The sequence below is a fragment of the Plasmodium vinckei genome (genome assembly GCF_900681995.1).
Source record: "Plasmodium vinckei vinckei genome assembly, chromosome: PVVCY_08".
Classification (NCBI taxonomy): Eukaryota; Apicomplexa; class Aconoidasida; order Haemosporida; family Plasmodiidae; genus Plasmodium; species Plasmodium vinckei.
Window position 1 is genome coordinate 526,714 of NC_051300.1, and position 22,630 is coordinate 549,343.

A 22,630-nucleotide genomic window follows, 5' to 3' on the forward strand; every position below is an offset into this window, starting at 1 on the left:
AATATAACTTTGTTTATTAATATAGCAAATAAATTTTATAAAATGTTACAAATATATTGTTGTAATTATTTAAAATAAATTTGTTCTTTATTGATTAGTATATGTAGATATATATTCACGTGTATATTTTTACTGCGTTACAAAGTTTGACTTATTCTAAATTATACGTCTTTAATATATTGACAAACTCAATTTAAAATAACAATATGTAAGTAAATATATAATTGTATATGAAAAATATAAAGTACACTGTAAAATGCAAAATTTTTAAGTGGTTAAATATTTTTCTGCATTTCCATAAAAAGGTAAATGAATTTTATGTTCGGATTATATTATATACATATTTTTATATAATCATTTATTCAAACATTTTATAATTTTACCATTTAAATCAACATTATTTCCTGTATATGCCACATAAATTTTTGTACATGTATATGCTTGTAGAACATTTATGCAATATATATGACAATAAACTGTTTACTTAAATATATGTAATTTTTTCAGTAAAATAACAAGGTCTACATATTATAACTATTTAAAAGGAAAAATCAGCTTAATTAAAAAGGTTGGTGGTTGGATAGTTAATAAATTTATATTTATGCATATATTATATAGTCATATAATAACTATACGCAAAAAGGATACTTAAACATCCTCATGTAAATCAAAATAATGTGTTCATTCATGTATGTATAACATATATTGATTAAACTATATATATTAATACAATTTTATTAATTAGAATTAATTACTCAAGTTCTGGGGGGGGGAAAATGATATAAAATATGACATGACCATAATTTTCATAATAAAAATAACTGAATGTAAAAGTCAATGAAAAATGAAAATTGAATATTTAAATTTAATTTATGTTATCATTGTTGATATATAATTTGGTTTTATTATTTTTAAAAAGTTCATTATATTTTATCCATGGAAAATATAACGTCAAAATAAATATATTTAACAATGTAAATAATGCTACTTAATTTTATTTTTAATACGACCTATTTTGTGTACTACTATACCAGTATATTTTGTTAGTACTATATTATTCATTATATAGCATTGTATATGCTACATATAATTATTCACATATTCATTATATAGCTTATATATATCTATTATTACTCACATATTCATTATATAGCTTATATATATACTATTATTACTCACATATTCATTATATAGCTTATATAGTATTATATATATTATTATATAGCATTATATATATTATTATATACATATATAAAGCACTTGGTGCAAATAAAATAGTTCGTGATTGTAGTAAATCCCTATTTATGCGGGAGGTATAGGTTCTTCCCGCACTTATTATGGAGGTTTATTTTTTTTAAGCAACTAGCTAAAATAGTATATTAGTTACTATTTATTTATGTACAAAAGTGGCTTTTTTTTTTTTTTTTTTTTTTTTGTTAATATTTTATATTGTTATTACTAAGTAATAGGTAGCATAGTGAAAGAATAAAATATATTATATACCTATTGCATACATAGAAATGTATGGAAAATTGCTTATAGTTCTAAATCGTTATAAAATTTTTATTTTTTTATTCGTATGCAAAAAAGGGGCATTATTTGTTGTAGAAAATGTTATAAGTACGCAAACGTAAACTATACGAACAATGTCAAAAGGGAAAATATTTAAGTAAACATATTTTACTGCATATATTTGAGCATATATACTGCCTATAGCTAAAGAGCTAGCCAAGGGTATTTAGACTGCTTTATTATTATACATTTTTTCTCTCTTTTGAGGGCAAAACAAAATAGTGTTTCCCATTTTGACAATTTGAAACAACATAATGCAGTTGTTATTATATAGAAATATTTCTTATGGCAACCCATAAGATCTATTATATTATTTTTTTATAAAATAAAAAAAATGCACACACATATTTTTTTTTTTTTTTCAAATAGCTATAAAAAACTAGTTTGAAAAAAAAGCTAGATAAATTTGATTATAATTGTAATATGTATTAATACATTTGTAAGAAAACATATATAATATCAAACCAATTGGTATATAAAAAATGAATATATATATGATGAGGAAATACAAATTTATATGTTTGATTGGTTAAACAACTAAACAATCTCATATATACACTTTTGTGTATTATTTGGATAATTTTTTTTTCAAGCATTTGTCTATTACAACTTAAAAGGATAAATTATAAACATTGCTTCGTTTAATGTCCATTTTTGTTTTAAATGAAAAACGGTAATAAGGAAGTTAAACTGATTTACAGAAAATTAAATGACAATTTTTTTATCATAAATAAACCTGTCAATTGGGTATTAGGAAAAAGGCAAAAAATAGACGAACAAAAACATAATGCAAGTAATTATTTTTTAAGTGACTACATCAGTAGTTTAAAAAATGAAATACGAGAAAATTGTAATAAGGGAAACAATTATGATTATGTTAGTAACTTAACAAATTTAAGCATTTCTGAAAAAAACACATTTTTATACACAAACTCGCCATTATATATGTATAACAATTTAAATTCAAATTTGTTTTGTAATACAAATAAAATAAAAAATACTTTGAATATATATAATAATATTTTTGTAGAAAAAAATTATATCGAATCGGTAATAAAACATGACTCTAATACACACATTTATTATCCTTATAAACTTCCTATATATATAAGTGGATTAGTTATATGTTGTAATAATTATTTGATATATAAAAAATTTATTCAAATGATTAATGAAAATAAGTTAATACGTAAATATCGATGTTTAGTATCCAATCCATTTTCACTCGTTGACATGAAAAATGATGATATAGACAGTTTAAAAAAAAATAATACAATATTTTTTTCGGAAGAAAATAAACAGTTTATTACTAAAAGTGTGAATATCCCATCAAACCATAAATATGAGACAAATATAAATAACCAAATAAAATCTAAAAATAATGAAGATATAAAATATAATACTACTCAAAAGGTGCTTCAAAATATTTCGTCTTTACAAGCACAAAAAGAGGCAACCATTATTTTTCCATTTTATAATTTTTTTGATGAAAATATATATTCCACAAAATATCTTTATAATTTAGTAGATCATGAAATAAGCAAATTGAAACAAAAAAATAATAAAAAGGTGTTAATTGAAAAACATTTTATTTCTACGAATTTAGTTAAAAGTTCACCAATTACAAGTTTAAATAATTTAACTTCTTTTCTTCTAAATAATGTCATTACAAATAGTTTTGATAATGTTCATGTGGAAAATATTTCTGAACATGTTAATTTTAAAAAAGGTGATTTTAATGAAGGTAACAAAACAATGGGGTTTCATGAAAATGAGGTAAACCCTGAACCCGCTGATAAAACGAACAACCAGAATGACTATAATGGTGTAGAATTAAAAAAGAATTCCATAAAAAGAATGATAGATGGAGGAATAGATTTTCCCTTTTCTTTTTTTTTCAACCAAGGTAATTTATATTTTTTCGATAAAAAGGTTGGAAAAAATTCTAAACAATTTTCAATGATTTATAGTATTGAAAATTATAAAGATTATTTAGACAAAAATAAAAATGCTATACCATCTTTATATGATCAAAGAATGGAGAAAGAAGATTGTATAAAAAGAAATAGAAACCTTGAATATAATTATAGTAATATATATATAATCGATTTTATATTGCTAGATAATTTAAAGACAGATCTTATTCGTTTTTTTTTTAATGAAATGAAAACACCAATAATATATGATAACATATTTTATAAAAATTGTTTTAAAATAGATATAATTAATGAGATACTTACACAACAGTTAGAGAAAACTATAAATAAAGATATTAATAAAGAAAATGCAAATGATATTTTTTATGATAAATATTATAATAATAGTGAATATACATATAAAAATTCAAAAAAAGATCAAGATAAAATAATTAATGAGCATATTTATATGACAACACCAAACCATTTTGATTCATTTACTATCCCATTTGAAAAAAATACAACAACCAAAACTAGTGAACAAAATAAAATTAAAATAAATCAAAGTAGTTACTTTATAAATGAAAGAATTAGTCAAAAACATACTGACAATAATAGACAAAAATATAACAAAGGTGAATCATTTATTTCAAAAAATAATAAAAGTAATAATAATCTTTGCTTAGAATTATATCAGTTACAATTTATTGATCCTATCAATAATGATCATATAATTGTTGAAAATTCGTTACCCAGTTCTTGGGTATAATTTAGTTTATCTCTAAACTTTTCCAACCATTTTATGTTTTATCATGTTGTATATGCCAATATACTGTTTGTTTGTTTTGCATATTCGCTAGTTAGCAATATCGTATAGTTTTGCTTATTTGTTTTGTAAACCTATTTATTTTATTTTATTTTTTAAATACATTTTTCAACCTTTTTAAATTGAATTTTTTACTTTTTCTTTGCAATTTTGTCGTTTTTTCCGCAATTTGACATATCGGAATTTATTTTTTAAGTTTGCAATAAACATTAACTGACAAATTTTATTTCCCCTATCTTTGAAATTCTATTTTTAACGTCATAAATTTTTTTATAAAAATAGTTTGCTATTTTTTGAGTAATCTTTTTTATCTTTTAATTTATATAATTAAAATATTTGAAAAAAAAAATACAACAAAAGAATAATATGTAGGATTTGGCACATTATATATTGCCAGCTTTAATATAACAATTGCATAGTTGAAAAAAAATGTAAATTTGTAGGATGCATAAAATAATAAAAATAAAAGATAAAATTGGCATATTCCTAAATAAATATATATTATAAAAATTGTTTTAAAAAAAAATGATGAAATTTACAAGGGAAAGAAAAAAGTATAGAATTGAAAATCCATATGCCGAAAAAATTAAGTTGGAAAATATTCAAAAGAAAAATGATAAAGTAGAAGAAGAAGAAGAAAAAATAAAAAAGAATGAAGAAAGGGATAACAAAAATAATGAAACCCAAATTAATAAGGCAGAACAATTTATGAAAATTTATAAACGATATATGGAACAAAATCAGGATTTTGAAAAAGTTCAAAAAGAAAATGAATATATAAAAGAAACAAAAGATAAGACAGTTAGGAGAAAGAAAATTAAAAAACTTAATATAAAACTTAAAAAAAATAACTTAATTGAAAAATTAATAAAAAATAAAGCCATTATGGTAGCTAAAAAACGAGTATTAATTGGATCAAAAGAAAAAACAAAAAAAAAAACAAAAAAAAATAACCCAAACAACCACAATAAAACACCATCAACATTTAATGAAAATAGTAAAAAAATACAAAAACTTATTACCAATTCAAATAATAATATAAAAACAAATAATACACAACCAACCAATAATAATAAAAATAAAAAAAATCGAATTGATATAGTAAGCAAATATGATCAAATAGTGAATTCAAATAATTTTTTACAAAACCCTCTTGAATTTGCAAAAAATGCTTTAGAGCAAAAAAAGAAACCAACTATTCCACCAAAGAAATCGTAGCATTTTTACAAAAATAAAGCTGCCGAAAAAAACCATTGCATTATATTAAAACTTATATATCATGAATGAAAAAGTAAAGTTATAAATTTTAGACAATTATAGCACCCTTTAACTTTATAATGCTACCAGTTGAGAATTACATGTGTGGGAGTACACCCAAAAGGGAATATATATATTTGCATAAATTATTATGTGTATTTTTTAAATACATATATTAATCCCCCATAGTTGAATATTACTATGGCTTATTTTTTGGAAATTTAAATAATTTTTTTTTTAATTTATTTATTTTTTTGTTTTATTATACTTAGTTACAAACATAGACATTAACTATGAATATATATATTTTTTTTTAATGTAAGTTAATAATTTATTGTTACAAAAAAATAAGCACATACTTTGTATATATATAAAGATAAATACTTCATTTCAAGTTTAATATACAAGCATGGTTGCAAATGGTAATAAGATAATTAATGATAAGGGAAACAAAGTAATATAAAAACGAATTTAAGATAATTCTTTTATTGTTCTTTTTTAATTTTTACTTTTTACTCTCATTTTTTTTTTTTTTCAAATGGCTAGTAAAAAAGTGGCTGTATATATACACGAAATAGTTGCATATATACATGTTCCCTTAAAATTTTTTTAATAAAAATAGTATTTAGCAAAATTTACTTCAAAATCAAAGAATTAAAGAGAAAAACATTTTAAATAATAATAGTAGTATGTTAGAACTTTCTTTAATTTTTGATTTCTCGTTTTTTATTTGCTTGTGTATTGTTATTTTTCGATTTATTTTGAATATAATCATGCATAATTTTTTGTAGTTCTATATTTTCCTTTAAACCAGGTTGAGCTTTTAAAATTTTTTCATCAATCTCTAATTCTTGTCTCCATTTTCTAGGTACTTCAACTCGTTTATAATTTTTAATTATGTCTGTCATTTGATAATTTCCTTTTTCTCTTTTTAACACTTCTTCTCTTGCTTTTTCTAAAACAGCTTTTTCTTCTAATAGTTGTTTCAAATATTCTGGTCGATCTATATATTCAAGGTCGAAAAAATTTATAGGTAAATTATTGTCAACAGCTATTTGAGCTTTCTTAGCTAAATCATAATCAAACTCAACTATAGCATTTACATTTTCTTGTGTTAATGTAGCCCTAGGTCTTGTGATTAATTTCATTTCTAAAAGCTGGGAAACCGCCATAACACCTATTAATAAAACAAAGGAAAAAAATATGTACATATATATATATACACAATAATATATACCAATTTTTAACATTCAACTTTGAACAAATGTATCAATTATCCATAACATATATTATGTGTCTGTATTGGTGTTTATTTTTTTATCAAGTTAGTAAATATTCATAATATAAAATTGTACTAGAAGCATGGCCACACTTCCATACTTATGTAACACACTCTTTTATTCCTTTTTATTAAGTATATACCTGGGTGTGAAATAAAAGTTGTTTTATTTTGGCGTACTCCAAACGATACTAAAACATCACAGACTTTGCTAGATAACGCGTGAGATGTTCTAAATATCATTTTTTATAAAATTATATAAATACAAAAAAAAATATATATTATTACATAATGTGCTACAGTAATATATGAAAAAATGTAAAATAAAATAAAACGAAAAAAATATCAGTTTTATTTTTTCGCATTTAATCCATAAAATATAACAATTATAAACACATACACTGCTAAGGATTACTTAAAGTATGATTATACAGTATTAATATATACTACATTTTTACACTAAAAAAAATAAACAATTTTTTACTTGTAAAAATAAAACTCATAAATTTTTTATATTAATATAATTGTGAAAATTTATAATTCTGTAAAATATTGGTATAACAATTTTGTAAAAAATATATTTAGGCAAAAAAAAAATATTGCATATATGTGATAAAAAGCTGGTAATCATATTCTCTTTAAAAGTGAGAAATATTTCCTAAATAATTTTCAAAATTTTATCCTTTTTATCATTTATTAATCACTAAAGAGGGATATTTAACAGAATATAATTAAAAGTATATTTTTTATGTTTTTTTGTTTCTTGTTTTTTGCTTTTTTGTTTTTGTGCTTCTTGTTTGCAGTGTTACACTAAATTTATACAATATATTTTTTCTTACATTAATATTTAGGGATATTTTTGTGTAAATTGTAAAAACACACCTTACATCCACTTTCAACTATTCATGCATAATTTGTATGTACCTAAAATATATTTCTTTTATCCTACATTTTTGTAAATATATTAAACAAACCTTAAAAAAATATATATATTTTATTATACAAAGGTGTAAACATATCTATATATATACATTTATGTGCAGCATAATATGTGTGTTTCCAATGTTGCGCTTTTTCTATATATGTTACAGAATTTTCTTATTTAATTTTTTGATGTTTCACTTTGTTTTGTAATTGTATACATTTTGTCAAACCAATTAAAATATGAGCTCATTATAATTTAGTGACAATTAATATCACTTTTTTTTGTTTTGTGGTTGTACATATTTTATGTATAGCTTAGATATACGTAATTCATTAGCTGTAAAGCCTTTCCGAATATGCTTTACATTTAAATAATTAAATCATTGTTTTTTAACATTTTTTTTGTATTTTTTCGTTATTAAATTTGTATAGTTAATAATCCGATTGCATTGTGTCGTTTATTTTGGTTTTGTTTTGTCTATTATATATTGAGAGAAATAATAAATGGTACACTGAATAAATTATAATTAAGAAAATGACTGATATAATGGAAGAAAACACAATAATAGCAAACATACATAAAAAGTTTTTGGAATGTAGAGAAGGCGATGAAATAGTTGTATTAAAGTTATGCGAACTATGTAATAGTATTTGCCCAATTTATAAAAAAATATTTGGTGATGGTTTTATAGCAGATCTGTTAATAAAAGACTTAAAAAATTTAACTTGTAAAGTCCAAAAAGCAATTGAAAGATTTCCAGAAGAAACTAAATATGTGTCTATGTTATATACTTATAATTTAAAAAAATATGGAAGTATAGACAAATTAAAAACCGATGTTGATAATGGAATAATAAATTTTTTATGGATGAAAAGAACTATAGAATTTATTGTTGTTTTTCTTGAAAAATGTTATGTAACAAATTATTCATCTAATTTAAATATATGTGCAATGCAAGCATATGATGAAGTTTTAAAAAAATATCATGGCTGTATAACAAGCAATATTGTTAAATTGGCATTGAAATTATCACCGTCCAGAGACAAACTCACGGAAAGATTGGAATTAGGATCAAATGAAAGGGCAAAAATGATTTTGCATAAATATCTTTTAATAGCGAAATCAATAGTTAATGATCTTTCAAGAATAATTGAGTCAAATAATTGCAATTTTATGGACAAAGTTTAAAATAAAAACAATGAAAAAAAAAATAGACATTTACACCAACAAATAGCTAGAAAAAAAAAAAATTTGCACCATTTTTACCTTTATGTTCAGAACTTTATAAACTCTTTTAATATAGAATAAAAATAGTTTGCGAATTTTTACCTGAACATGTCATATTATTTTATTACTTATACTTAAATAATGGCTATATTATGCATGTGTTAATATTGTTTTGTATATACTAATATTTCTTTGTTTAACAACATTATACGTGGCAACCTTATTAATTAAAATTATTCTCTTTATATGTAAATAGCAAAAAACGGTTGTACCTAATATGGACAATGAAAAACAAATTACACGATTGCTGCTTTTCTTGTCTCATCCCTTTTTTAATTTTAATAAAAGGTTTCATAAAATATTTGTATAAAATACACATTAATGTATATTATTATAAATGGAGAAATTGAAATAATCAAAAGAATATAACAATTTATTATTTTTCCATTTTTGTAATATGCTCCTTTTCACATACATTTAAGATCATACAATGCAAACAGGTTAAAAAATAATTACTTTAACAAACAATTTTTAAAACAAATCTGTATGTAACTTAAAAAATTGAGCATAATATTTTATTTATAAAATAATATATGCTTATCCCTTGTTTGGTTATAATTATCTTTTTATATTATTTCCCTAACTTTATTTTAAAACAGTAAAGTTAATTCTTAAATTTAGTAAGTCAATTATTAAAAATAAAATCATTTATTAGTGATTGTAAATTATCAGGTAAGGGAAAAGGAAAATTATAATAGGCACAAATTATGCGAGCTTAAAAAATGTATACTTAATATATGGGCATATTTATATATATATGCATTTGAAAATGGAAAAAATAATAAATAAAAAAAAAATAAAAACATTTGCATATATTATGCATTTTTATTCAATTCAATAAAAATTAATAATAAAAATCGAAAGTAAAATTCAAATGTCAAATAATAATAAAAAAAAAATATTATAAAAATTATACTTAAGAAAATATAAAAAAAATAAATGAGGGGAATAGAAATATTACAGAGGAAGTAAAAAAAAAAATAGTATATATTCACATTATCAAGATGAATATTAATGTATAATTTTTTAAAGGTAAATAATATATTATTTAATTAGAAAAAATGAAACCTAATAATGAGCAGGATGGGAAGGATAAGGACGATTGGGAATACCATCCATTATTTTTGTCAAAAATTCCAAGTAAAAAAGATATCGATAAAAATTCTGCTCTGTTAGCATTGATAACATTAATAAATGAAGAGGAGGAAAATGAAGAGTTTAGTTATGAACCTCGAAGAAAAAATTTAAATAAAAAAATAACAGAAAAAGGAGAAATTATGTATAAAAATCATAGAAGGAATTTATGTCAACCTTATCAACAAAGAAACAATAATTTAAGTTTTATGGACAAAAGAAATACAAATAACAATTTTGATAATAATAAAAATGATGATGTTGTAAATAATAAAGAACAAAATAATGAAAATAATTCATCTGAATTAGTTAATGATGAAAAAGACAAAAGTAAAATGGAAACTACATCCATAGGAGAAGTTTTAGTTTGCTTATCCATGTTGGATTTAAAGAAATAGAGACTATATATCTTTTTTTCCTCTTGCAATATATACCATTCCATATAAATATTTCATTATTTATCTAATACTCTTTACTTATTTATATACCCATTTCGTTTTCAATTTATTCACTTCCATGTTTTACCTTTTCTCTACTAATTTTTTAAAGCATATTTTTAGTATACCATGTTTTTATTTTTCACAAATATTTATTTTTTCCCTATTTAAAAAATGTGAAATATAACTTACATATATATATACGTTTACATGATAAAGGGGGAAATATATTATTTGAAATTTAAAAGACAGAAATTGTTTTTAATTAAATTTTAAATACTTATTCATAAGAATATTTATTATTGAAAAGGGAAATAAATAAAGTTGTAAACAATGAAATATGTTGGAAATTAAATGTGAATATCCAATTGGCTTGCTACTATTTATTTTGTTTCCATTTTTCTTTTTTCCCTTTTTACATAAAAACTATATTTTTTATCATGAATAACAAATGCTTGAAATGTATTAGTTGAAGGGGTTATAAAAAAAGACGAAAAAAAATAAGTAAATATAATGCTATGTGCAAATATGCACAAAAAAAACTAAAAATAATAACAAACATTAAGAATTAATTGAAATAATTAACCAATTACATATTATTACCAATTTAATGTGTACAAAAAAAAAAAAAATGTCAATAGTAAAAAATAATAATATATAGACACAAACATAATTATTATCAGAATATATACACCTTTGTTTTTTTAAAAATAAAGCATGTAAATATGTGTATATATACTGCACGATGATAAAAATAATTTCTTTATCTTTATAAAGCATATCCTGAGTGTTACATCAGGGGTTCCTCTAATTCATGAGACGACTCTTCATTTCCTTTTTTATCAGAAAAATCCTATTTAAAATAAAAAAGTAAAAAATACATAATAAAATTAAGCCATATTTAATTATAACATAATATATAGGTGCACTATATTTTTATCGGATATTTTATTACCAAAAAGTTCGCATAGAATAGTAGGAAGAAACCGATACAACTGGAGTATAGTATCATAGTAAAACCAGCCCTAAAAATGTAAAAAAAGGAATAGAAAATAATAATGAGACTAAAAGGTGTTTCACAAATTGGCTTATATGAATAATAGGTTTTGAATAATAATATACTTTAAAGCCAATCGGTTATTGTTGGTATATTTGTGCATTATGTCCATAATAATTCCGGATAATAACGGTGCAGAAAACCAACCAAATACATTGTATATAACTTGAGATACGGCAGAGGATAAACTTTTCTGATGGTTGCTCACACATGACAATAGCATTCCTAAAAATTAAAGAAGAGAAATATGATGACAATAAAAATGTATGTGTATATGTATGCATGTGTATATATAGGGCCCCTAAGGGCCATTGTCAAATTGGGAGAAGAAATATTTTTTCCATTTTTTTTACAACTTTTGACATGCCTACGAGTTTGATACATACCTACTGCGACGGGGACAAGGGCTGACCCAGTAAACAAACAGAGCCATAAAGAAATTGAGAAAAATATAAAATTCGTTAAATGAGCAGATAGGATTCCAAATATACATGCGGATATTGCAAAGGCAGTAGCAACTTTAATTGTCTTTGAATAGTTTGTATTTTTATAGCCACCAAATAAATCACAAACAAATCCACCAAACCATACACCCGATGTAGGAGATGTTAAAAAACATAATGTCGAAACTGTAACAATTTTCATTTTTTCCGTTAATAAAACAACAGACATATATTCAGTAATCCAAAATTGTATACCCGTAACAACAAAATATAAATTACTCATACCTAAAGTTATTATTATATATAATTTATTATTTAATAATTTTTTAACTTCTTTAAATGTTTTTTTTAAAACATTTGTTTTTTGTTCCATAATATAAGTAGCTGATCTGCTATAACCTTTTCGAGCCACATTATTTTGCTGACCTTGATGTGGTGATATGTGTTTATTTTTTTTGTTTAAATTGCTAAATATGTTTGACTGACTATTCAATGTCATTTCATTATATTCGTCCATACCCAAGTTTCCAAAATTTGAACTTCCAAATTCAGTTTCACAATTTTTGAAATCTTCAAATTCTTCTTTTTCAATATCTGAATATTCAGAACTTATATTTATCATATTAGATGGAATAAAAATCATGATTAAAAAAATAGGTAATAGTAAAAAGGCTTGAATTAAAAATGGGGATCTCCATGTTGGCACAAAAGACATATTATTAAGTACTGTATTAGCTTGATTATAATTATTAGATAATATTCCTCCTAGAAAATAACCTAAAACTGTTCCACCGATTGATGCCAATTGTATGTAAGACATCCATTGAGTTGCTTTTTCATCTGGAGAAAATTCATCAACCCAAACTGGTAAATAAACAACAGGTATGGCTTGGCATAACCCATTAACAAATCTAGATATATACATAATCATCATACCATTGGCATTACTAAATATGTATAGCGATATAGATAATAAAATGATACTAACTGTTACTAACAATTTTGCTGATATTAATTCAAATAAAATACTAGCTATTATTGTTCCAAATATTAAACCACAATAAACTAAACTTCCTAATAATGATTGCTCAATATAACTAAGAGGAAAATCTTTTTGTATTTCTTCTAAAGTAACAGGTATAGCTCCATGATCAAAATTACATAAAACTGATAAACCAATCATTAAAGTTAATGTTAATATTAATACATTGTTATGTTGATTTTGTAAATTTATTTTATTTGTTATTTTTTTTGAAAAAATATATTTATTTTTTATGTCTTCTCTATCTTTAATATTATATAATAAATTATATTCATAATTATCAACATTATTACTGTTTCTAAACCCATTATATAAACAATTATTTTGTTCAATCTTTCTATCATTTTGTTGTGTCAATATAGATGATATCATAGATGTTAATATTCCACTATAACTAAAGCTTCCTCTTTTTTCAAAATTTTCTAATTCTGTTTTTTCATAACTATTTATCATTTTACATTTTGTATAATTTTTTAATCTTCCCATTTCATGATAACTTATTTTATTATTATTCCAATTATTTAATTTATCAGTATAATTATTTTCATTTATTTTTGGTGTGTTTTTATTAAAATTTGGGGAAGAAGTCCCTACAAGACCAAGATTACCAGCCACACCCTCAGTATCGATATTTCCCTTTTTATCATTATCATAATAATTTACCATAGTTAAAAATTTATTTAATTCTCTTATATGTTTTTTTTGTTTTATTTCTAAAGGTGATACATTATTATTTCCTTTTACTCTTTTTTTATATGGTGAACTATTATATTGTAACTTTGGTTGAGGTTTTATTTTATTACCATTTTGATCACTAAATAATCGGTCTCTTTCCAAGTTCGAAATAGTTTTATTTTTTGAATCGGCCTTATGTGATATATTGCTACATGCTCGATGGTGCAAAGGAGATACATTTCTTATTTTCTTATTTATTATTTTTAAATTATAATCTTTTACTAAGTTTCCAGAAATTTGTTCATAATATTGTCCATCATTTTGATAATAATTATATAACTTGTTATCTTCATTGTTGTTATATAAATGGCTATGATCACTAAATTCGTTACAGCTATTATTTATATGGTCATCGTAAGTTTCCTGATTATAGTATAAATAATTTGGGGCATTTTGTTCATTTTGGCTTTTTTCTACCCATGCTCGTTTTCTACTATTATTTAATCCACCATCGATACGATCATTTTCTTCGTTGAAAATATTGAATTGATTTTTTCCATTTAAAATTTTTAAACTATTTTTACTGATTAATTCATTTTTTCCATTCACATTGTTGTTGTTACTAGTGCAGTTTGTACTGTTTGCACTATTTAAACATTGTGCATTATTAATATAATTTAACTGATATATCCCAATAGAATTGTGTTTATGTCTTTGATCAACATTGTAATAAGGGGAATATAAATTATTTCCTTCAATAGTATTATTACTACTATAAATAATATCGTTTTGTTTTATACCAAAATTATTAAGTAATTCATGATTTTTTTCAAAATTATTTTCATCAATTATTATCATATTATTATTATTATAAAGATTGTGATTATTTATTTGTTCTTGATTTTGCTCATATTTTCCATTGATAAGTTTGTCTTGTGTTATGTTTGTATCATATGCTTTATTAATATTACCATTGCTATATTGAGTTTTTTGTTTTTGAAGAATAAATTTATTGTCTAATTCAGAAAGACGAGTACCTTTTCCATTTATGCTAACATTTGGATGGTTTATAAAAACTGGTTTATTATTAATAGTGTTACATTTTTTATATGTTTGGTTTATTTCTTCATTTGCTTGTTTTATAATTTCATTATTGTTATTATAAAAATAGATATTATTATTTTCTTCTTGTAAATTTTCTATATATATTGAATTCGTTTCATTGATGTCTTTTTCTGTTTCATCCATATTATCACTTTTATTACTTTTTAATGTTTCATTTCTTTGTATATTAATATAGCTATTTTTTCTTCCATATTTGTAGACATGTTTTTTATTTTCTAAAACGTCCTCCATTTTTTTTTTGCAATATTTATAAAAATAAAAAATAAAAATTGAAATAACACTTTCCCTATGCCACTATAATCAGCTCAATTACAATGCACACATATATATGTATATATATGTATTTTATATAGGGCTTTTGCCCTCATACTATTTATTCCTATATTTTTTTATACTTATCAATATGAACTTAATTTTATACTATTCTTTAAAAAAAAATATATATATATAAGTAAAAATAGATTTTATACTTTATGTGCATAAATGAAGACTCTTCTTTATATGTCTTAAAGCATTGCAATTTATAAATGAATTTATTTTTCTTTCTTACGATAAATTATGTAAAAAACAATGCACACAAAGTTGGTATGAATATATAGGTATAAAATATATGTGTGTACTATATATATATATGTTTACACACACATGTTAATGAAATAACAAAATAAAAAATACTATTGTATTCTTATATTTTGAAAACAAAAAAAAAGTTCTTCGAATTAAGACGTAATTAGCATTTTAAATTTCTATACGATACCGCTAATTGTTGTCTCTAGCTCCACAACATTATATATGTGTGTCAAAAAAAGTTAATATGTACATATATATATGCAACTATAAAATGAAGAATATTTGTATATTCCACAAATTAATAGAATTATATTAAAATGTTTTATACATATTTATATTTCAAAAATACAGTTCAAGAATATTAATGAACAAAATATATTTTTATTCAAATTTGTATAATCGATTTTTTCTAGACATATAATTTTGTAAGCACTGTTACGTGTCTGTTTGCGCTCTATTTTATGCTATTAAATTTCAATATATTTTATATTATATACATCTGAAAAAATACTAATTATTGTTTATAATAATAATTTTATGTATATAAAAATATATGCATGTATATTTAAATAAAATATATGTATGCATACTTTATGTTAATGTATATATTTTTCGAAAGTACTTACACATATTTTCATACACCCAAATGTTATAAAAAAAATATGCGTATCTTTATTTAATATTAAAAAATATGCATATCTATATATATATATATATGTGTATGTATATATATATATATGTGTATATTTATTGCGCGCGTGTTTTTTTTAATCGCACACGCGTATGGTTGCACGGAAAACAGCATTTATTAAATAATAAACTCTATGGTAATAATAATATTTTTTTAATTTAATTATATTTCTAATGGTTTTATACTCATTTCATTTTCTTTCTTTTTTTTTAAGTTTATTATTTTTATTTTTTTTATCGTTATATTTCTATTTTCTTTCCCTTCCTTTCAAACCAAGTATTACACAAAAAGAACAATGGAAAAAAAATACTTGCCGATATTATGCACATACAAAAAAAAATTAATAAAAAATATAATTTAAAACGACGTAAAAATAAGTATATAAAACATTTGTCCACGTATATACATATATTAGACATATATATATGACTACCTATTAAGCAATATTGTTGTTACAGTAATTCCCTATCCATTATTCAAAATCGTACATACAATAATATGCTATATATATGTGTAATATTTTTCTTTATTAATATATATTTTCCTCTTTTAATATGCTATATATTAAATTTTTGGTTTTTTCCCCTATATCTTAACCCTCCTCCCTACTATAATATAATTTATTTTTATTCAACACAAAAACATTTTTACTGTTGGACATATAATTATAAAAAAGATGAAATGTTTTTAAGAGCAAAACAAAAGATATTATATATTTTATACAAAATTAGAACTATTTTTTTTCTGACTTGTTAATATATTTATTGCTTTATTTTATAATCGAAAACACTGAAAAATAGTAGCCATGTTAGCATTTATTCAAGCATACTTATGTACATAACAAACATAAAAATGAATAAATAAAATGTAGTAAACCTATACAGACATATAATATATGGGTCTAACAGTAGAACAAAGCTTTATTTTTTAAAACGCAAACCGCCTTCTAATTACTCGATAGGATTATGGTTAGTCTCTTTTTATGTTATACACGTCTTTATTAAATCAGATAAAAATTAGGGAATAATAATTTTGTTATGATTTTGCTATTATTTTGTTATTATTTTGTTATAATTTTGTAAAAAAAAATCCTTAAACATAAAAATTGTGATAGTATAACAATATAAACATATAAGAAAATTTAAAAAATGATACAATAAAATAACAGATTAAATAATAATATTATAACTATGGTAATATGTGCTTATTTATAATTAAAAAAAAATTGTTTGGTGAGTTGCTGATATTTTTTTAATTATTTTTTGTTGCAAAAGAAATATATTCCAATAATTGTTTATATATAAAATATTTATTACCATATTAATATATGTTTTAAAATTTTAAAATGAATTTTTAAAAACTAATGTTAAATAATTATTAAAAAATCATGTAAAGAGTAAAGAGGGGGGAAATCATGGCACTTATTTGCATTGGCTCGGTTTGCTTTTCATTATTTCATGTTGGTATTCTAATTTTAGTCATTATTAATTTTTTTTATTCACATATAAAGAAAGTATTGCCTCAATGTTTCAGTAATGGTAATCTTGTTTTTACACGCTTTTTACATACAATATAAATACACTACATATAATGTATATATGACTTCCCTTTTGTTTCCTTGCTTATTTACATCCTTTTCAACTGGCATATACTTAAATTAAAATATTCTTTACCTTTTAGATAAAAAAGATCAAATACAAAATGTTCTACAACTAAAAAAGAAAAATAAAGAAGTAAAAAAAAAAAAAAAAAAAATATGGACAAATGTTCTAATAAAAAAATTATTATGTCTTTTATTTTATATACATACATATATATATATACTTATTTTTTTATTTTAAAGTATGGAAAAAGTACATATATAAAACTACCAGGAAATTTGAATATACAAGACATATTTCAGTCTACCCAATGTATGTCTGTTGTTTTGAAATTTGGGGCAACTTGGTGTAAACCCTGTGTTAGTATTGAAGAATATTTTCGAGTAGGAAAAAGAGAATATAAATATTTTTTAACATAATTTGACAATATTTATAATTTTAATATATGTCATATTTTTTTCTACCATTTTTAGAAACAAACAAATTATTATGTTGCCACATTAGTCTCTATTGATGTTGATACACATAAAGTATTGAAAAAGGAACATAATGTTAATGCCTTGCCAACATTTGATTTTTATTTTTTTTTAAATAATGAATGGATATTAGCAGAAAGGGTATGAACAAATTGTTAATTTATTTTGCATAAAAAAATGGCACTAATTAAGATGACTATATATTTATAAATAATTACGTAAATTACTAAACCGCCATTAATATCAAATATTCTATTTTTTTTCTTATTTTGTTTTTAACACAGATTGAAGGAGCAAATGAAAAGGAACTTGAAAAGGCCTTTCAAGCATATACTCTATCAAAATTAGATTAATTCAAGGAAAAGAATTTATGGAATATTGCATATATTGCGGTGTCTATACTTAGTATTCCTATATTTATGACAAAACAAGTTTACATTTATATTTTTTATCTGCTTTATTTCTAACAAGTTATTATTTATAAATATTTTTTTATGTACCTTTTATGAAATAAAAGAAAGTGATAAAAAAATAGCTTCATTTATATATGTATCTTATGTGTGCATATTTTAACCCACTGGTGGTTTTATCATTTTTTTTCCAATATTTTTCTATTATTAATAAATTAAAACATTTTGAACTTAACAATTTGTATGATTAATTTTTTTTATCATAATTAACTCATTGACAAATGGCACAAAAGTAATAAGAACAGGTGACTATATGAATAGCCGAATAAATAAATATGCATATATCTCCAATTTTTTTTTCTTTTTTTTCATATTTGAATAATAGATAGGTATTAAAAAAAAAATAGCACAAATTTTCCTATGTTCAAATTAAAAAGCATAATGTATTTTACTCCTACATAATTTGTACATGCAATATATTAGAAAAATATTTACACGAACTAGGGCATATAATAAAATGCTTCCGACTTGATCAAACAGAATAAATAAAATATTAATTTATCACGTTAATAGTTTTAATTTTTTTTTTTTTTTTTGGTAACTCTTTGTTAATTCTATACCATCACAAAACAAAAGAGAAAAAGTATAAATGAAAATAAAAATGAAGTGAACATATAAATATAAAATGCTTTTTAACATTAAAGAAAATGAAATAAAAAAAAAAAAAATTTTACTATTACTTTTTTTATTTTTAATTTATGAGCAATGTTTGTTTAAATTTGTTTATTCCTTCGCTGTTAGCCGAAGGTCATTAGTTTTAAACTCGTTAGGAGACACCAATGGGGGGGTAAGTTTTTTGAAAAATTGAAACAACCAATATATATATTAATTATATAAATGAATATACATATGTTTACTCCTTTTGTTTACTCCTTTTGTTTACTCCTTTTGTTTATCCTTTGTAGGCGCATGTTAAAAAAAAAAAAATAATCGAGAACAAAAAGCTTCTCCTGGATATTGGAAATAGTCTTAAAGAGAATGATATGCAAAAATCTTTAATACACCTTGATAATTTACTAAATAATTATGAGCATGATAAAAAGTTTTCAAAAAGTATGAGTATGCTTTGTGGTAATGTTTTGAACTTATGTAGTAGATTTAATGATATTAATAGCATGATTAAGATTATTGAAAGTATGAAAGAAAAGAAGATAGAGATGTTAGAAAATTCTTATCTAGCTATTTGTAATTATTATATTTCAAATAATTATATATATGAATATTTATTAACAATTAATAAAATGATAGAAAAAAATATAACAATAAGAGAACGGTTTTATAAACACATTCTAGTAAGAATTATAGACCTTCCATTGGATGAGTCAACTTATGAAAAAATATTAAACCCAAGCAATAGCTTAAGTTCAAATAGTTATGAAACTGGAGGGAAGAATAAAATAAAAAATAATCGAAAAATAAATAATAATGAAAAGGACAATAATAATGTGGATAAAATAAGTGTAAAAAGTAAACGATGCAATTTAATAAATAATATAGACTATGATAATTTTAAAGAATATATCATAAAATTAAATAAATATAATATAAATTTAGAAGAAGAAGATAAAAAATATATTTTAAATAATTATTTAATAATTGATATATTTAATCATATGAATTCCAATAAAATAAAAATTAAACTTATTTATGTTTTGAAACTTATTCACTATGTGTATGAAAATATACAACATGTCATAAAAAAAATTGATGACCACTATATTTTTAACGATATAAAAAATAACAAGGAACAAAATGACAGAGAGGAAAATGCAGACAAAATATCTGTCCTTAAAAACATACTTATGGAACAAATACAAACCATTTTGGAGTTATACAAAAATAACTATGAATCGATGAATATAAATATAAAAAAAATTCAAGAAAATTTAGATGAAGAGGAAAAACGTAATTTATATTATTGTGTTAATAAAATAGTTAAAAAAATTCCATTTATTAAATTAACAGAAAATATTAAAAATACATATAATTGTAAAAACTGTGATGAAAATATAAATACATATTTCTTAACACTTAAACAAGTTATAATAGCTATTATTAATATTATACTTATTACTCACCTTTTTAATTACAAAGAAATATATAAAATAAAACATTTTTTTTCAATACTTAATGGTGATCTTGACAGTCAAACTTCGTCTACACAAAATGAAGACACCAAATCCAATAGTGAAAATGTAGAAAAACAGGGGGATGACAATACAAGTAACAAAAGTGAAACAAAAGGATCTTTTCAAAACACAAGGGATATAAAAAAACATTTTAATGTTGGAACTTATACATGTTTATTGGATGGAGCCAATATTGGATATAATAAACAGAATGTCGAAAATGGAAGGTTTAGCTTTTTACAAATAGAAATACTAAAAGAAATAATTAAAAAAAAAAAAAATGAAACACCTTTAATAATATTACCTAAAATATATCATTATAAAAATTCGTTAAAATATTTACAAGGGGAACATGAAAATGAAGAAGAAAAGACTTCAGACATTTTTATACCAAACAAAACAATTAAAATTAAAAAAAAAAATACAACAAATCAAGGAGAAAATGATAATAAACAAAATGATGCTCTTTCATATATAAAAAAAATTTTTAATAAGTTAGATAATACTGATGTTGATATAATAAAGAAATGGGAAAAAGAAAAATGTCTCTATATATGTAATTATAATATGTATGACGATTACTATTATATATTAGGAAGTTTAGCAAAAGGGAATAATTTATTTAATATATATTATTATATAGATATGCTATCAAAACATTATTTTATTTGTGAAAATTTAAATCATAATATAATTATAGATTATTATTCTCCTAACGATGATTCCACTTTAGGATATAGTCATAGAGAAATTCTACATATCCATAATAATTTAATCTATGACCAAAATACAAATATAATGGTATTAGTTACTGATGACAATATAAAGATGGAAAGTAAATACATTTCTATGAATGAGCAATATTATAACGATAAAATTAAGAAACAATATCAAAACATCAATAGTGATAATAATAATAATTATGGTGGAAGCAATAATGCCTTCAAACAGTTTGAAAAATACAAAAAAAATCTAAATTTTAAAGACAAAGATGAAATAAATTATGAAAAAAATATTTTTATGGAAACCTATCGCTATGATCCTGATACTGGTAACCACCTATTGATGGAAACACAATATGAGTCAGAAGCGGAAAAACAGGTCCCCGAAAAAGGTGGTGAAAAAAGCGGTGATAAAAAAGGACTTCATTACAGTAATATATATATAAAATGCGTAAAAAACTCAGATAGCACGCAAAAACCAATATATATATACACAAATGATAAAATGAAAAACCATTATTTTAATGAATATACAAACTTTATATTAAAAAAATGGAAAAAAAAAAGTTTTGTATCTTTTTATTTTAAACAACCAATATCATTAGACGATTTAAAAAGACAATCAGAAAATGGTGATATTGATATAAATGATATTATACATAATTATAAATTGCCATATATAAATTTAGAAAACTCTAAATTATATATCGATGATATTATATCTTATAAAAACAAAAAAATATATCATGTTAAAATTAATTCTCCTGGAAAAACATTCTTATCTTATCAAAATGAAAATATTCCATTTATGCACTATAACTCAAATATAGTTAAATATCTCTGTATAGATCTTTCCAGGATTTAGGAAAAATCTTACTTTTGTCATTAATATTTTGTAACTATTCTAATTCATAAAATACTCTATATTATTATGTTCTACATAATTTAATAGTATGCAGACTATTATTATGCTATTTTTTTTAATTATAAATTTTT

General features: G+C 21.9%; 8 protein-coding genes across 8 annotated transcripts; 6 read left to right on the forward strand and 2 right to left on the reverse strand.

Annotated features, from left to right (window-relative positions):
* Window positions 1–2,235: 2,235 nt before the first annotated feature.
* Window positions 2,236–4,257, forward strand: PVVCY_0801390 (conserved Plasmodium protein, unknown function; the record flags this gene model as incomplete). The annotated part of the gene is made up of 1 exon (XM_008626942.2): window positions 2,236–4,257. One exon carries the CDS (start codon window positions 2,236–2,238, stop codon window positions 4,255–4,257), a length of 2,022 nt encoding a protein of 673 aa, XP_008625164.2.
* Window positions 4,258–4,839: 582 nt separating this feature from the next.
* Window positions 4,840–5,532, forward strand: PVVCY_0801400 (conserved Plasmodium protein, unknown function; the record flags this gene model as incomplete). The annotated part of the gene is made up of 1 exon (XM_008626943.2): window positions 4,840–5,532. One exon carries the CDS (start codon window positions 4,840–4,842, stop codon window positions 5,530–5,532), a length of 693 nt encoding a protein of 230 aa, XP_008625165.2.
* Window positions 5,533–6,275: 743 nt separating this feature from the next.
* Window positions 6,276–7,093, reverse strand: PVVCY_0801410 (conserved Plasmodium protein, unknown function; the record flags this gene model as incomplete). Its single annotated transcript, XM_008626944.1, has 2 exons — window positions 6,276–6,748; window positions 6,994–7,093. The coding sequence occupies 2 exons, from the start codon at window positions 7,091–7,093 to the stop codon at window positions 6,276–6,278; spliced, it is 573 nt and encodes a 190-aa protein (XP_008625166.1).
* Window positions 7,094–8,309: 1,216 nt separating this feature from the next.
* On the forward strand, window positions 8,310–8,963 carry PVVCY_0801420 (glycolipid transfer protein, putative; the record flags this gene model as incomplete). The annotated part of the gene is made up of 1 exon (XM_008626945.1): window positions 8,310–8,963. The coding sequence occupies one exon, from the start codon at window positions 8,310–8,312 to the stop codon at window positions 8,961–8,963; it is 654 nt and encodes a 217-aa protein (XP_008625167.1).
* A 1,160-nt stretch (window positions 8,964–10,123) lies between these two features.
* On the forward strand, window positions 10,124–10,594 carry PVVCY_0801430 (conserved Plasmodium protein, unknown function; the record flags this gene model as incomplete). The annotated part of the gene is made up of 1 exon (XM_008626946.1): window positions 10,124–10,594. One exon carries the CDS (start codon window positions 10,124–10,126, stop codon window positions 10,592–10,594), a length of 471 nt encoding a protein of 156 aa, XP_008625168.1.
* An 829-nt stretch (window positions 10,595–11,423) lies between these two features.
* Window positions 11,424–15,206, reverse strand: PVVCY_0801440 (major facilitator superfamily domain-containing protein, putative; the record flags this gene model as incomplete). The annotated part of the gene is made up of 4 exons (XM_008626947.1): window positions 11,424–11,486; window positions 11,589–11,658; window positions 11,756–11,915; window positions 12,077–15,206. The coding sequence occupies 4 exons, from the start codon at window positions 15,204–15,206 to the stop codon at window positions 11,424–11,426; spliced, it is 3,423 nt and encodes a 1,140-aa protein (XP_008625169.1).
* Window positions 15,207–17,650: 2,444 nt separating this feature from the next.
* On the forward strand, window positions 17,651–18,666 carry PVVCY_0801450 (thioredoxin 3, putative; the record flags this gene model as incomplete). The annotated part of the gene is made up of 5 exons (XM_008626948.1): window positions 17,651–17,774; window positions 17,917–17,969; window positions 18,080–18,220; window positions 18,311–18,454; window positions 18,598–18,666. 5 exons carry the CDS (start codon window positions 17,651–17,653, stop codon window positions 18,664–18,666), a joined length of 531 nt encoding a protein of 176 aa, XP_008625170.1.
* Window positions 18,667–19,408: 742 nt separating this feature from the next.
* PVVCY_0801460 (conserved Plasmodium protein, unknown function) lies at window positions 19,409–22,499 on the forward strand (the record flags this gene model as incomplete). The annotated part of the gene is made up of 2 exons (XM_008626949.1): window positions 19,409–19,570; window positions 19,689–22,499. The coding sequence occupies 2 exons, from the start codon at window positions 19,409–19,411 to the stop codon at window positions 22,497–22,499; spliced, it is 2,973 nt and encodes a 990-aa protein (XP_008625171.1).
* Between the last annotated feature and the right edge of the window lie 131 nt (window positions 22,500–22,630).